A 15,921-nucleotide genomic window follows, 5' to 3' on the forward strand; every position below is an offset into this window, starting at 1 on the left:
TTTAAAATTTTTTTAAAAAGAGTTTTTTTATTTAGTTTTAGAGAAAAGGGAAGAGAAGGAGAGAGAGGGAGAGAAACATCAATGTGTGGTTGCTTCTCATGTGCTCCCTGCTGGGGACCTGACCTGCAATCCAGGCATGTGCCCTGACTGAGAATCAAACTTTGACCCTTCGGTTCACAGGCCCATGCTCAATCTACTGAGCTACACCAGCCAGGGCCAATTCATATACACATTTTTTTCTACTGCCCCAACATATCAGTTGGCTGCATCCAGTGTGATGCTACCAGTAAATGGTTGTGGCAAATGTAGCTCCAAATCAAGTTCCCATCTTCTCATGTGCTTTTATCCCCTTTATCCCTGAATAAAAATACAGTGGGTAGTCTCCAAAGACAAAAAAAAATATTCTCCCAAAATTTATTTGGCTTTGTGTTTGAATTCCTTTTCTTTCATTTTTGTTCTGTGTGTTTATAAAACTATGTGGTTGGTGTTATAAGGTGGTTCTTTCTCACTCATGATTCTTTTCATCTCTAATTAAGTTAGCTAAAGGAGTTTCCCATTAAGCAAAATTACCATGCTATTTTAGAAATGGGAATTTCTAGTGGGCCATAATGTAAATTCATTTGTGAAAGACAAATATAATATGATCTCACCTATAAGTGGAACCTAATCAACAAAACAAACAAGCAAGCAAAATATAACCAGAGACATTGAAACAAAGAACAAACTGAGAGTAGCCAGAGGGGAGGGGGAAGAGGGATGATGGGGATAATAGGAGAAGGTCCATCAAAGAACATATATATAGGACACATGGACAAAGCTGAAGAGTGTAGGTTGAAGGTTTGGAAGGCAGGGATGGGTGGGGTGGGGGACATGTGGGGTGAAAATGAAGACATTTGTATCAGAACAATAATAAAAATAGATTATACAAAGAAATTATAACAGATCATATTCTCCAATCGCCTAATTCACATAATTCACATTGATTAATTCACATAATATTGAGAATATTCAATGAGAATGTTCCTTATATATATCACATTTGATTAGGATATTGTTACAGGGTTTTGAGAATGTGTTATCTTTACTTATTTACTAAAAATTCATTAGAAGGGGGATTTAAAACATGATCTTCATCCATGAAATGATTCAAATTGAGGATAGACATGTGCTTTTGTTTTTATGTAAAATTCTCATTTTTTGTAATTATTAATAATCTTACTTTCACTGAAATGTGATGAAAATTTAATTCATTTTGTGTAAACTAGCTAAATATATTGATTATTGTGTTATAACAATCATCAGAACAATGCACTTATTACCTAATTACCTAATATGCTTTATCAATAATTAAAAATGGGATTTCAGTTTATTCGAAACATAACGTAGAAACATGATGTTAAGTAATTCCCAAATGCATTTGCAATGTGATTATTTGAGGAAGCATATTTAGACTCCTCCATGGATATTTGTGACAGAATTAAAATTATTTTATTTTCTTTTAAATGTTTATTCTACTGAAAACAATGACTTGACAAAATCTGACTGTAAACCTGGAAATGGTAAAAGTATCTGATGATTTTTTCACATTGTATGATTATAAAATCTACCATATTGAGGGGTTATGCAACTGAGAAACTAAACACTTCTGTAGAAGCCAAAAAATTATAACAAAATTCATGTTTTATAACTTCTTTACCCATACTTTTGATGTAGCAAAAGAAAGGTGGCTTGTAAATATGCATTTCTATATAGTTCTCTTTTTAACATTGCTAAATTTACCACTATGTGAAGCATTCCAGTAGTTAAAAATGCTTGAAAATCCATTACACTGAAACATAAAAGAAGTGATTTTTAATGTTAAAAATTCACATTTTAACAAATAAGTAATATTTGAATTCTACAAAGTATTTAATTTTAGTTATTTTATCCTCAAGAACATTTTATTAAAAATAAAGAATGCTACTCAGTGCTAACACCACAGTTTCAATTTCCCATATCACCTTCTAGACTCTCCTTATATACATGCATATTTATAGATGTTTCTTTACATGTTTTTGAACCTGGCTTCCAGATTCTTTTCCAGAATGCTGATATAGCAGAGTTCTTTGTTGGTATTTCCATAAGTTGTACAGCTATCTTTCTTATTACAAAATATTTTTATATTTCAATTTTCTACAAATTGATTTATATAGTTCCTACAGAACAGAAAGTTCAGTAGTTTAAAAACGATGTGATTTGGTACATGCACATGTTTCATCTATCTTCCACACTCTGCTTACATTAGTATAGTGGCTGGACATTTATGTAATTTAGGCAGTTATTCACCCAATAGTTCCAGCAACTACTTGACACCATACATAGTTATTACAATATTATCGACTATATTCTCTAAGCTGTACTTTACCCTGTAACTATTTTGTAACTCCCAATTTGTACTTCTTAACCTCTTCACCTTTTCTTTTCTATTTTTTAAATTTAATTGTTGTTCCAGTACAGTTTTCTGTCTTTCTTTACCTTTTTCATGCAGCAAACCAATCCCTTTCCCACAGAGTGACCAGCAGTTTGTTTTCTGTATCTCTCAGTTTTTTCCTGTTTCATTTGTTCATTTATTTTGCTTTGTAGATTTTACATGTAAGTGAATCATATGGTATTTGTCTTTACCTATATGACTTACTTCACTTAGTATAATACCCTTTTTGCCCAGTCATGTTGTGGAAAATAAGATTTTTTTACGGCTGAGTAATATTCCATTGTATACAAGTTCTGGCACATATGATGCCCCTTTTTATTACAAAATCTTTATTACAAAATCATAAGCATGCAATTCTGTAGCATAAAAATATCATATTCAAGAATACCGTATGATATTTTAGGTGAAATGTCCAAATTAAAACTATAAATTATTATACACATATTATTACCCTACCAACCACACTTAAGCAGGTGTTACTTCTGCTAGACCCTGTATATTTTCCACATCCATTTGTCTTTTGAATGGAGTATTCAATCTACTTACATTTAAATTAATTTTTGATAGGAATGTAGTTATTGCCATTTTATTTTTTCTGATTGTTTTTGAAGTTTTCTGCTCCTCTCTTATTCTCTTGCTCTCTTGTGTGTTGTTGACTATCTAGAGTGTTGTGTTTGGATTCCTTTCTCTTTATTTTCATATATCTCTTATAGATTTCTGGTTTGTGGTTAACATGTGCTTCCTATATTCTAAGCTATGTTTATAACAGTCTATTTTAAGTTGATGGTCGCTTAAGTTCAAACACATTCTATATCATTATCATTTTTACTAACCACCTCATTTATTTTTGTTACTTTACTTTTGTTTGCTTGTGTGTATCCTTTAATTTACTGATGCAATTACACATGTTCTTCTTACTTTGCGCCTTTTAACCTTTATAGTACCTTTATTGTTGGTTGACCCATTGCTTTTACTACGTGCTTGCCTTTGTCAGTAAAAATGTTTTTCTTTGGGACATTTTCTTATTGTTACTTTTAAATGATTTCCTCCTTTTTAAAGAAGTCCTTTTAACATTTTTTTGTACACTGCTTTGGTGGTGATAAATTGTTTTAGCTTTTTCTCATCTGGGAAGCTCTTTATATTTCTTTCAATTCTAAATGAGAACCTTCCTGGCTAGAGTAATCTTGGTTGTAGTCCTTACTTTTCATCACTTTGAGTATTTCTTGCCAATCCATTTTGGCCTGCAAAGTTTCTGTTGAGAAATCATGTGACAGTCTTATGAGAGCTCCTTTGTGGATAACTAACTGCTTTTCTCTTGCTGCTTTTAAAATTCTCTCTTTGTCTTTAAATTTGTCATTTTAATGATTTAATGATGTACTTTGGTGCGGGCCTCTTTGGGTCCATGCTGTTTGTGACTTTTTGTGCTTCCTGGAGTTATGTGTCTATTTCTTTTGGCAGGTTTGGGAGGTTTTCAGTCATTATTTCTTCAACTAGGTTTTCAATCCTTTGTTCTTTCTCTTCTCTTTCTGGTGTTGTTATGCTTGATGTTTCCCCAGACATTGCTTAAATTCTCATTTTCTTGAATTCTTTTTTTATTTTTTGCATTTCTGTTTGGGTATTTTCTGCTGTCTTGTCTTTTAAATCAGGGATTCAATCCTTTGCTTCCTGTAATCTTCTGTGGATTCCTTCTAATGGTTTGTCCTTTGTTATAATATTCTTCATTTCTGTCTGGTTCTTTTTGTTTTTTTTTTTTTGGCTGATTTTTTAATTGAATTTGTTGGGGTAACATTGGCTTATGAAACTATATATGTTTCAGGTGTACAATTCTTTTTTTTTTTTTTAATTTTATTTATTTTATTTTTAGGGAGGGAGATAGAGAGAGAGAGAGAGAAACATCAATGTGCGGTTGCTGGGGGTTATGGCCTGCAACCCAGGAATGTACCCTGGCTGGGAATCGAACCTAGGTGTACAATTCTATAATACATCATCTCTACATTGTATTTGTGTGTCCTTTTTAAATTTGTTTTCTATCTCCTCTTTTTGTTTCCTATTTTATTGTTAAGTTCTCACTGAGATCCTTTATTCCTCCCCTAAGTTCATTAAGCAACCTTATAAACATTGTTTTGAACTCTATATTTTGTTTATTGTTTGCCTCCATTTTGATTAGTGATTTTTCTGGTGTTTTGTCCTGTTCTTTCATTTGGGACATCTTTCTTTATCTCCCTGCTTTGTTTTTTATTTATTAGGTAGATCTTCTATGCCTCTCAGTTGTAGCTGAGTGGACTTATGTAGTAGGTTTCCTATGGGCCCCAGTGGCACAGTCTCCATGTTCATCTTAGCTGTGTGCTACCAGGTGCATCCCTTGTGTGGGTTGTGTGTACTCTCTCTCCTATTGTAGTTGAGCCTTGATTGCTGTTGGCATGTCAGAGTGTGGGACTGACCCTCAGGCTAACTGACTGTGAGGACCAACCATGAAGACAGAGGATGAACTATTGTGTGGGTGCTGACCTACTGTGGAGGCTGACCCTACTGAGTGGCATTCACTTTATCAAGGCTCTGGTGCCTGCCAAATTTACCATTAGGGTGGTGCTCTGGTGTGATCTGAGGCAGGCCACCAGGTGTGTTGGTTCTGGGACTTCTTGGGAGGGGCTCTGGTGTAGGCCAACAGTTGCTTGTATCTTTCCTGGGGTCCCCTGCTAGGAGCTACACAGTGATCTGCATGTGGTAGCTGCTTGTGCTGGACTTGGAGGTGACTGGAAATGATTATACTGCGACCTGAGTCTAGCTGCCACACTTAGCAAGAGTTACAGGGCACGATGAAGCCAGCTGCTGCTTGTATGGAGTTTGTGACCTTTGAGAGATTTAGGAAAGTCTGCAGCATGGACTCAGGATGGTTGTGTTGATTAGCCTCTGAAAGATCTTAGGCTGGCATATGGATTGGGTGTGGTAGGGCACCACAGAATCATTGGGAAGGTGAGAGTGAGAATGATGTTGAAATTTGTTGCTCACCTGTGCCTGCTGTGTGGAGGAGGGATCATCAGAGAAACAATGCTGCCTGCTGAGACTTTAGTCCCAGAGAGAGCTGCCCCATGAGCCCTTGTCCTGTGAAGCCAGACAATTCATTTTTCCCCATACTTTCCTGGCATGTTCATAGTGTTTTTTAATTTGATGTCCATTTTCTGGAGCTTAGGACAAGTGTTTGTGAGTGAGTTTGTACTTGAACCTTTCAAGAGGATGTCTGAGTCTCTAGTGGCCCTCCATCACACTAAAGGCAATTCCCACTGATTTTACAGCCAGATATTGTGGGGACTGTTGTTCTCAGTACTGGTACTCAAGACTAGGGAGCCCAGTCTGGGGCTGGAACCCTTTGTTCCTCAGGGGACACATCTGCAGCCAAGATATCCCTTCTGATCCTTAACTGCAACACGTGTGTATGGGACCAATCCATTTTGCATCTCCACCCCTTCTACAAGTCTTGATGTGGCTTCTTAAAGAAGAAACATTAGTTACTAACTATATCCTTAGTTAGAGGAGTTCCGTTCAGCTAGTCTTCAGGTAGTTCTCAGGGTGATTGTTCTATAATTTAGTTGTAATTTGGATGTTTTCCCGAGAGGAGGCAAGCACAATGTTTACCTATTCCCTTTTGACAAAAGTCCTCTTGAAAATAGCTTTAAACTGGACTGGCAGTCTTTTCTCATCAACTGTCATTTTTGAAAAGGTCTCTGTATATAGGTTACATGATTTTCTATGATCTTTGAGATTAAATAATTTATGAGATTATTATGAATTGACTAAATTCCTAATTGAATAACTTCATTATCACTGGAATGTAAAAATTCTACTTTTTACATTCACATCTTTTTCTCTGGAGCTCCCAATCATGCCCTCACTGACTAATTTTATTAAAGGAAATCCAATTTTGTAAAACAAAATTTTCTGTGATGTTCTGCTTTTAGCATAGGCTATTGCCAAGAAAATTTTAGATTAAAATGAAGATAACCCACTTCTTAAAATTCATGAGTCAACATTAGGGCTGATAGTGATGATGATTGACATTCTTTCCTGTTTGGGCCACCTTTTTGGATTTTTTAAAATAAGATCCTTATATTCCATGGGCAAATATGCAGAAATTTGATTCATAGCACAAAGTATCAAGCTAACTAATTTAGAAAAATTTCTTTTACCACTGTTCTATCCACTTGTTAAATTTTCTTCTTTACTTTTTGTTATTTTTTATCAATAGATACTTGACATCTATTTTCATGTTAAAATACTTACATAAAAGTTTTGATAAATTCACTGACCAATGATTTATTTATAGGTGTTATTTTATCTACAAAGGTGTTATGTTTTTACTGACCAATGATTTATTTATAGATGCTATTTTATTTACAAAGTTATTATATCTGAAAATAGTTTTTTGTTTGTTTTTCTTTTTTAGTTGTGGGGATCATTTTATGCATATCTAGTATTTTATACATAGTAATTATTTACTTCTATATGGTGCTTTATCCATACTTGGATCTTTTTGCTTGGGAGGTTTATCATAAAATGATGAAATTTTATCTTCAGGTGGGAAAAACTGGTTTCTTCTATCTGGTAAAAGTACTTTTATTTGAATATCCAAATACACACAGTGAACAGTAGCTGTGTCATAGAACCCATCTTGAGTTTCGTCTCAATATGCTAACTATTTTCTTAAAAATACCTCTAAAAATTTAACATAAAAAAATTCAAGTTCATTTTTTTGGAGGTAACTGAGGACTGACTGATATAATAGGTACATTTTTCATCTCTTTATCCTCATGGCACACAGGTAATGCTAACACTCAATATCTTCTCAAACCAAAATGCATATTAAAAACATTTACCAAATCCTTCTCTTACAAAGCCCTCTATTTTACTTTTCTTTGTCCTTAAGTTTTTGCTCAATATGATATAAATCATCTACAGGACACTAAGTTATGCTTTAAAAATCATTTTATTTTTCTAATGGAAATAAGCATTGTATATCAAGTACAAAAGCTTTAGTATTTGTCCTGGTGAGGTTGTGATGAAGATTTGGAAATACCAGTGTTAGTTCGAGAAAACACCTTTGACAGAGCTGAAGATACCTTTGACAGCACTTTAGATCTTTGTTTGGACATATTGGCCTTGGGAGTTCCTGTGGATAAAGCAAATAAGTAATATGCATATTTATTAGGTATTTTAATATTATAATCATACTATAGCATTGATTTTGTAGAATTTAGGAATTGACACAAAAAATACTTCATAGGTTTAAAATCATTTGCAAAGATTATTTTCCTGTGTAGGAAACAGGAAGAATGGTATCTCCATATATCCAAAGATATTGAATATTGATGAGGTCGAACAACTTGCCTAAGATTATTCAAGTGGAAAGTGGCCAAGGTCAGGGGATAGGGTCCAGCCTTCTCATTCTCATTGCATCATTATATCTATTGCACTCTGAGGCTTTAGTCAGATATGCAAAAATTGCTTTTCATTCCCTAGCAGGAAACTCCCTGAAGAAGCCTGATGAACTAAACTCATATGGAGAACTTGCTTTCAATTCTATACAAGACAGGGGTCTATTTCAGAGTGGTCAAGTGAAAGCAGAAGTGTATGTGTTAAGATACCTCAAATAGTATAACTGAGAATAGAAAGAGTAAAGATATCTAAAGCACTGTTTCTCATTGTGTGTATAATAGAGTGATCTGTGAAAATTTAAAAATAATATGAATCCTTGGATCACAAATCACCAATTGAAAAGAAACCCCTGAGAGTGGTGCAGATATTGATATTTAAAAGTAAATGCACACATAACTCTAATGTATGAGAATTAGAGTTGACAATCCCTAATCCAAAAGCAGGGAACAGATGCTACCATGTGTCTCAGATGAATAAATACACTTAAGTTCTCTGAGAATCCCTATCTTTCCATTTGATTCCAGCATATTTGCCATTACTTGGAAATTTTTGTAATCACAGCTTTAAAATTTTTGCCTGAAAATTTAAAAATGTTGGCTACATTGGAGATTGACATCTTTTGTCTATCTTAAAAGTTGTAGATATTGTCTTAGTTGTTTGAAGAGTTGCAGAAAAGTTCTTGATAGCTGAGGATTTCATTCAGATTTAAATTATTTCAGATTTCATTTTATTTTTTTATATAAAACTAAGAATGTATATTTTCAATCCTGATCTCTCCATTGAACTCCAGATTCAAGTCTGGAGTTCAAGTATCCTATTGCTTGTAAGACTGGCGCCTCGACTTGAATGTCTAAGTACCTCAGTCTTGTCAGAACTGAACAGAAGTTTTGTGTACCTACCCTTAGTTACTTCCATAGTCTCTCCTACTGTACTAAATGCCTCCTCCTACTAAATGCCTGTTTTAAGCTCTTGAAAATACATTTGTGGTCTTCATGGAGTTTACCCTCTATAAGGAGGTAGCAACAAAGTTGACAGCTAGATAATAACAAATGCCAGAGAGAAAAACAAGCAATGAAGTGGAGTAGGTAGTGCCATGCTGGGAATGAGGTTACAATTTCACAAAGTTTAGTCAAAGAAGACCTCACCAAGAAGGTGACATTTGAATAAAATTCTGAAGGTGAGGACTGAACAATGCAGATACAGGAGGAAGAGTACTGCACAAGGATCAGCAAAAACACCAATGCCACTGATACCTGGGTGTTTAAGGAGGAGCAAAGCAGAAAGCGAGGCTGGAGCAGAGTGAGTCAGAGAGAGGAGCAAAACAGGTGGTTAGAGAGGTGATAGAGGATTGGAGGGTAATGTTCAGATGATGTAGGGTTTTTCAAGTCCTTGCAGTTTCTTTGGTTTTTATCCCAGATAAGCTGGTAAGTACTTATTATCTGAACTTATTATCTTATTTTCTTGTTTATGTTCTTAACCTTTGATACCCTGCCCCAAGTCACAATGTAAATTCTATGAGAGCAAGGAATTTGTCAGGTTTGTTCATACATGGGATGTAACACAGAGGAGATGCTCAATAACTTTTGAATGAATGAATAAATAAATGATTGAATTAGACAGCTGCAATACTGGTAAAGAATAAAAAATGATGATTGCAACATAGTAGGAAAAAACAAAACAAACTGAATGTATGGGTCTGGACTGGACTCTGTCTCTGACTCAAAGCAACCTTGGACAAGTCCTTTCCTCACCCCGAACTTGAGTTTCCTCATGCAAACAATTGAGGACATTGTATTAAGTAGTTTCTCTCTGACTTTAACAGCCTATGATTCCATAACACAGGTGTGATTATCAGTGTTTATTGTGATACCTTCTGGTTATGGTGTATTCATAGAATTCTGGCATACTTATTAGTGTTGTACTATGACCCATCTTAGTGACAATGATTTACACTTTGACCTTCTGTGAGAGAACATATTTCTTGAGTGGGTTGCATGTTTGAAAGAGCTAGGGTAAACCTGTGGTTTGAGTTGCAAGGCCACTTAACAGTTAACACAGCACTTGCTCTCTCATGCATGTCATCATTGTTAGAACCACATTGATCCTCTGAGGATTCAATAAATAAAAAACCAAAAAGTCCTCACAAGTTTTCTAAGTGGGTGTTAAGAGACTTTTTTTAAAAAGTGAGGTTCATACTAGCCAGATTGTAATGTCATCATACAAATTTAGCTCTGAAAGCCCCCCTTCACCCCTTTTTTAGGTACATTTTAGTTGGGCACAAAGGTAGAGGCCACAAAGGTAGAAGCACAAAGGCAGAATAACCTTTCAAAAAATTGTTAAATCCTAGTGTCATGCATTCTACCTCAGATAGAAACTATGGCATGATAGACCTTATTTTGTGTATATTTCTCACAGGAGCATGATAAATGTAAATTCATAATATCATACTGTATTCTTCATCAAAATCATTAATAAAATCTTAATAGCAAATCAGACAAAGTAAACTACTTGGCTTATTCAAACATCTGAGTGATGTAGGACTAGATAATATTTCTAAAAGTAGTTAAAACTCACAGGAAATAATAACAGCACAGTATAAACTTTAGATTTGATGACTAAAAAAGTATCAAAACAGTAAACAAAGTCCTCTTTTGAATACCTTCTAATTTAAGTTAAAAAAATAAATCTGACCTTCTGATATATTATCATGTGTATCTGGAATACAATCTTCAGTCTCACTAAAACAAAAGAAAAAGAACATTTCATTTTTCTGTGCATTTAGTAAATAAAAGAATTACCAGTTAAACAAAAGAACAATCTGTCAGTCAATCTTCATATAGAAATAAACTTGGAATACTGTATTGCTGAATTTCCAAATTAATAAATATAATATCTAAATTGACTTTTTTCTACTTTAAGAATTTTGGTTAAATATATACAGCATAAAATTTAACATTGCCACACTATCTTAAGTGTACAATTCTGTGTTTGAGTACGCTCACATTGTTGTGCAACTATCACCATCATCCATCTCCAGAATGTTTCATTTTCCCAAACCAATACTCTGTGCCCATTTGTTCCTGACACCCCAGATTCCCCACTCTCCACCCCCCAAAACCACCATTCTGCTTTCCAGTTTGACTTCTGTAAATATCTCATGTGAGTGGAATTGTAATATTTGTCCTTTTGTGACTGATTTATTTCACTTAGTATGTCATTTTCAACATTCATACACGCTGAAGCATGTCTCAGAATTTCCCTCATTGTTTAAGGCTGAACAATATACTATTGAATGTATATAACACATTTTATTTACCATTCATCCATCATGTTGTGGCTTCCATGATTTGTATTATGAGTAATGTTGCTCAAACAGATACCTGTTTGAGTCTCTGTTCTCAATTCCTTTTGGTGTATCCCCAGAAGTGAAATTGCTGGATCATATGGTAACTATACATTTTATTTTTTATTTTTTGAGAAACTGTCATACTGTTTTCCACAGTGACTATATCATTTTAAATTCCCAACCATAATGTATGAAGGTTTAAATTTCTTCTCATTCTTGATGACACATTATTTTCTGATTTTTAAAAGAACTATTTTAATCAATGTGAACAGCATCTCATTACAGTTTTGATTTGCATCTCCCTAATGATTAGTGATGGTGAGCATCTTTTCATGTGCTTATTTACCATTTGTATATTTTCTCTGGAAAAATAGTGATTCATGTCCTTTGTCCAATTTTAATTATGTTATTTTTGTTGTTGATGGTGGTCATGAGTAATAGGAGTACTTTATATATTCTAGATATATCAGGTATATGAATTGCAAATATTTTCTCATATTCTATGGGTTGAATTTTCACTCTATCCTTTGAAGCACAAAATATTTTAATTTTGGTAAAGTCCAATTTATTTAATATTTTTGTTCCTTGTACTTTTAGTGTTTTATCTATAAAATTATCACCAATTCCAATTGTGTATGGTTATATAGTTTCCCTAACAACATTTGTTAAAAAGACTTTATTTCCCCCACTGAATGGTCTTGCCATGCTTAGAAAAAAATCACTTGACCACATATGAACTATTTGTTTTGGGACTCTATTGTATTCCACTAAATAGAAACCTAGTTGTAGGTTTCCTACATATGGCTTTTACTATTTTGAGATAATTTCTTATTATTCCTAATGTGTTCAGTGTTATTATCTTGAATAGTTGTTAAATTTTGTCATATGGTTTCTATGCACTGATTTAGATGAGAATGTGTGTGTTTCCTTTACCCTGTTAATGCTTGTATTACATTGATTGAATTTTATATGTCGAACCTCCATTGTATTCTTGGGATAAAGCACACTTCACCATGGTATATAATCTATTTAATGTGCTGTTGAATTTTGTTTGCTAGAATTTTTTCAAAAGGCATTTGCATCATTATTCATCAGAGATTTCTTTTTGTAGTTTTCTTTTCTTATGGTGTCTTTGTTTAACTTTAGTATCAGTAAAGCTGGCCTCGTGTTTTGAAAATATTCCCTTCTCTCCAATATTTTGGAAGATTTTTGAGAGGGTTGGTGTTAATTTTCCTTAAATGTTTTCTAGAATTTATCAGTGAAAGTATCTGGTTCTGAGCTTTCCTTTGTTAGTAGGTTTGCAATTACTGGCTTATTCTCCTTACTAGGTCTAGGTCTGTCCAGATTTTCTGTTTCTTGATGATTCAGTCTTGTTGGGTTTTGCATTTCTAGGAATTTATCTGTTTCCTTTAGGTTATCCAATTGTTGTCATATAATTGTTCATAGTACTTTCTTGTAATCCTTTCTATTTATATACACTGAGTTGTAATGGCCCTTCTTTCATTTATGATTTTAGGTATTCAAGTAGTCTCTCTCTTTTTTTTAGACAGTCTAGAAAAAGGGCCAATTTTGTTGATCTTTTTAAAGAACCAACTCTTGACTTCACTTATTTTTCTGTGTTGCTTTTCTAGTCTTTATTTTGTTTATTTGTGCTGTAATTTTTATTACTTCCTTCTGCTAGTTTTTGAGTTTAGTTTTTCTTTTTCTAGTTGTTTAAGGTGTAAATTAGGTTATTGTTATGATTTTTTAATGAGGAAATTACTGCTGTAAATTGCACTTGCACTCCTTTCACTGCATCTCATACATTTTAGTACCATATTGTTTTAACTTCATTTGTCTTGAATATTTTCTACTCTCCGTGTGATTTCTTCTTTGACCCACTGGTTGTTTAAGAATATGTCATTTAATTTCCAAGTCTTTGTAAATTTTCCAGTTTTCCTTTGCTATTGAATTCTAACTTTATTCTACTGTAATTAGAAAAGAGTTTGTGTGATTTCTAGGCATATATTCTTCTCAGGCTCCTATGAAGTTGTTTTATCAGTCTGTAGTTTATTTTTTGTTTCTCAGAGCAAACAAGGGCCTTCAGTTTTCTACTCTTCTATTTTGCTCTAAATTGACTTTCATTTGGTATTTTCTGTGCCCTTGTCTTCATCATTGATATAAATAGTAGGGAGATGCTTGCATTACTAATCATGTATGTTTAAATAACCATTTTTGCAGGAATAAAAGGCAATAATGGTCCAGGAATAAATGTCCCCAAATAGTGTTAGTTTCAGAGTCAAGAAGAAGCAATTCCTTTATGCTATGTGGAAAAAGAAATGTAATCAAGTATATTTTTCTCCTTATATCCACTGTTTATCTACAATAGAGAATGTTACCTCTTCCAGCTTATGCATAGTTTTATAAACTTAAGAACAACTTTAGATAAGTTTTAACTGTTCTAGATATAGTTATTAATTAGATGTTAGGTCTACAGTGTATTTTGCTCTCTGTTCTCCAAAAATGCTATGCTGTCTGGACTCTGCTCCTATAGTCATCCTAACTTGGATTGTCTTCTCCTCACACAAATGTTCTCAAACCTTATGTTCCCACATCAAACTCCATTGCTTTCTAGAATTTATTTCGGTATGCTCTAAATTTCATGGATCTGTCTCTCCTTTGAATTCTTCTTACAAGCGGTTGCAGGACTGGAACACTTAGTTACTAAAGAGATTTGAGCAGGAAGCCTTTGGGCAGGTGGTAAAAATATGATTGTGACCCAATACTTATCTTTCAGATACAAACAAACAAACAAACAAACAAAACTGCACTAGCAATTTCTTGATCCAAGACACTGCTGGACTAGACAGAATGTATAGGTTGGGAGAAAAAAAAGCGGGGATCAAATAGAAAGGCAAGGCCTTATGAAGTATCTACAATATGGGAGGGAAGAATAAGGGATGAGGGGGAGTCTAGGACGAAATACTTGCTCGATTACTATTTTACCAGGGAAACCATTCTTCCTATAGGCATTGCTTTCATCTCAGATTTCTATTTTTGTAATGCTTTAATTTCATGTACCTGGCAGATGAAATCAGATCTTCTTGGTTGTATGAAGATGAACTCATAATTCTGTGTATGAGGTAATATGTCGGTTCACTAGTATTAATTTTTTCTTTTTCCTGAAAAAGTGAGAGCCAGGTATTACTGAACTCTAATCTACAATATGACAAAAGATTTTAGAGATTATTTAAAAGATAGATGAACCCTATAATTATAATTAAAATACTTATTTCTAGTATAATTCTTTGGAATTGGCTCAGTGAAGATGACCTATTATTATAATATTGGAATTTGAATAGATTTTAAAGACAAACCTAACACAATGTTGAAGAATACAGTTTACCATTTCTTCACTTTACTAACATTGTAATAATATCTTACTGAGTTCAAAAACAAAAAGAACAGATATAACTCTGGTCAGTTCAGAAGATTGTCAGGTCACTGGTAATCATCATAACCAGTGCTCTGATCTGTTTGTTGGGAAATCATGTGTAATTTCATGGCCATATTTTTTTATGAGAATGTCTTTATTTTGATGTTTGTTAGAATTTAAAAAATGGCTAATCTTAATGGGACTATTACTCATACAATCTATTTTAACTTTTGCTAATGTTACTCTAAAACATTTTTAAAAACATTATATAAGTTTTAGAAATATATTATAATTCAACATTTGCATACACTAAAAAGTGACCACCCCCATAAGTCTAGTTACTATTTATTAGCATACAATTGACCCCCTTCCACCCTGTCACCAGTCAGTCTACTCCCTTACCTTCTTCCAGTCCCCACTGATCTGTTCTCTGAATCTATGAGGGTTTTTTTATGTTTTGTTCGTTTGTTTTTTTAAAAAAAGATTTTCACATACGCGTGAAACATGTGGTAGTTGTCTTTCTCTTTCTGATTTATTTCATTTAACATTACACCTTTAAGGTCTGTCCATTTTGCCAAAATGCCAAGATTTCATTATTTTTTATGGCTTACTAGTATTCCATTATATGTGTAACCTCAACTGCTTTATCTACTCATCTATTGGTGGACACTTAGGTAGCATTCTAGTTTTATACCATTGTGGTCAGAAGAGAGACTTGATAATTTCAGTCTTCTTGAATTTACCGAGGCTTGTTTTGCAGCCTAACATGTGATCTATCCTTGAAAATGTTTTAAATCCTTTTGAGAAGATGTGTATTTTGCTGCTTTTGGATTGAATGGTCTGCATGTGTGAATCTACAGGGTGGGGCCAAAATAGGTTTATAGTTGTGACTACATGAAATAGAGTTTATCCTTACATCTTTATTTATTAATTATTTATTATTTTCATATGAACTGTAAGAATACTTTGGATCCATCCTGTATATATTCACCTGGTCAAATGTGTTATTCAAAGCTGATATTCCCTTACTGATTTTCTGTCTCAATAATCTATCCATTCGTGTGAGTGGTGTGTTAAAGTCCCTTATTATTTTACTGTTGTCAATTTCTCTCTTTAGGTCCATTAATATTTTAGTACTCTTATGTTGAGTCCATATATGTTTATAAATGCTATAGTCTCTTGAGTGGTTGCCCCTTTTAACATTATGTAATGCTGTTGTCTTTCATTGCAGTCTTCGTTTCAGTGTCTGCTTTGTCTGAT

At 33.6% G+C, this 15,921-nt stretch overlaps 1 protein-coding gene across 1 annotated transcript in view; it reads right to left on the minus strand.

Annotated features, from left to right (window-relative positions):
* Window positions 1–7,497: 7,497 nt before the first annotated feature.
* FSIP2 (fibrous sheath interacting protein 2) overlaps window positions 7,498–15,921 on the minus strand; it is a 70,613-nt gene continuing 62,189 nt past the window's right edge. The window contains 3 exon segments of the mRNA XM_028510117.1: window positions 7,498–7,634; window positions 10,592–10,638; window positions 14,307–14,407. Of these exon segments, the coding sequence (XP_028365918.1) occupies window positions 7,498–7,634; window positions 10,592–10,638; window positions 14,307–14,407 (285 nt within the window).

Source organism: Phyllostomus discolor, chromosome 4 (genome assembly GCF_004126475.2).
Source record: "Phyllostomus discolor isolate MPI-MPIP mPhyDis1 chromosome 4, mPhyDis1.pri.v3, whole genome shotgun sequence".
NCBI classification, from domain to species: domain Eukaryota; kingdom Metazoa; phylum Chordata; class Mammalia; order Chiroptera; family Phyllostomidae; genus Phyllostomus; species Phyllostomus discolor.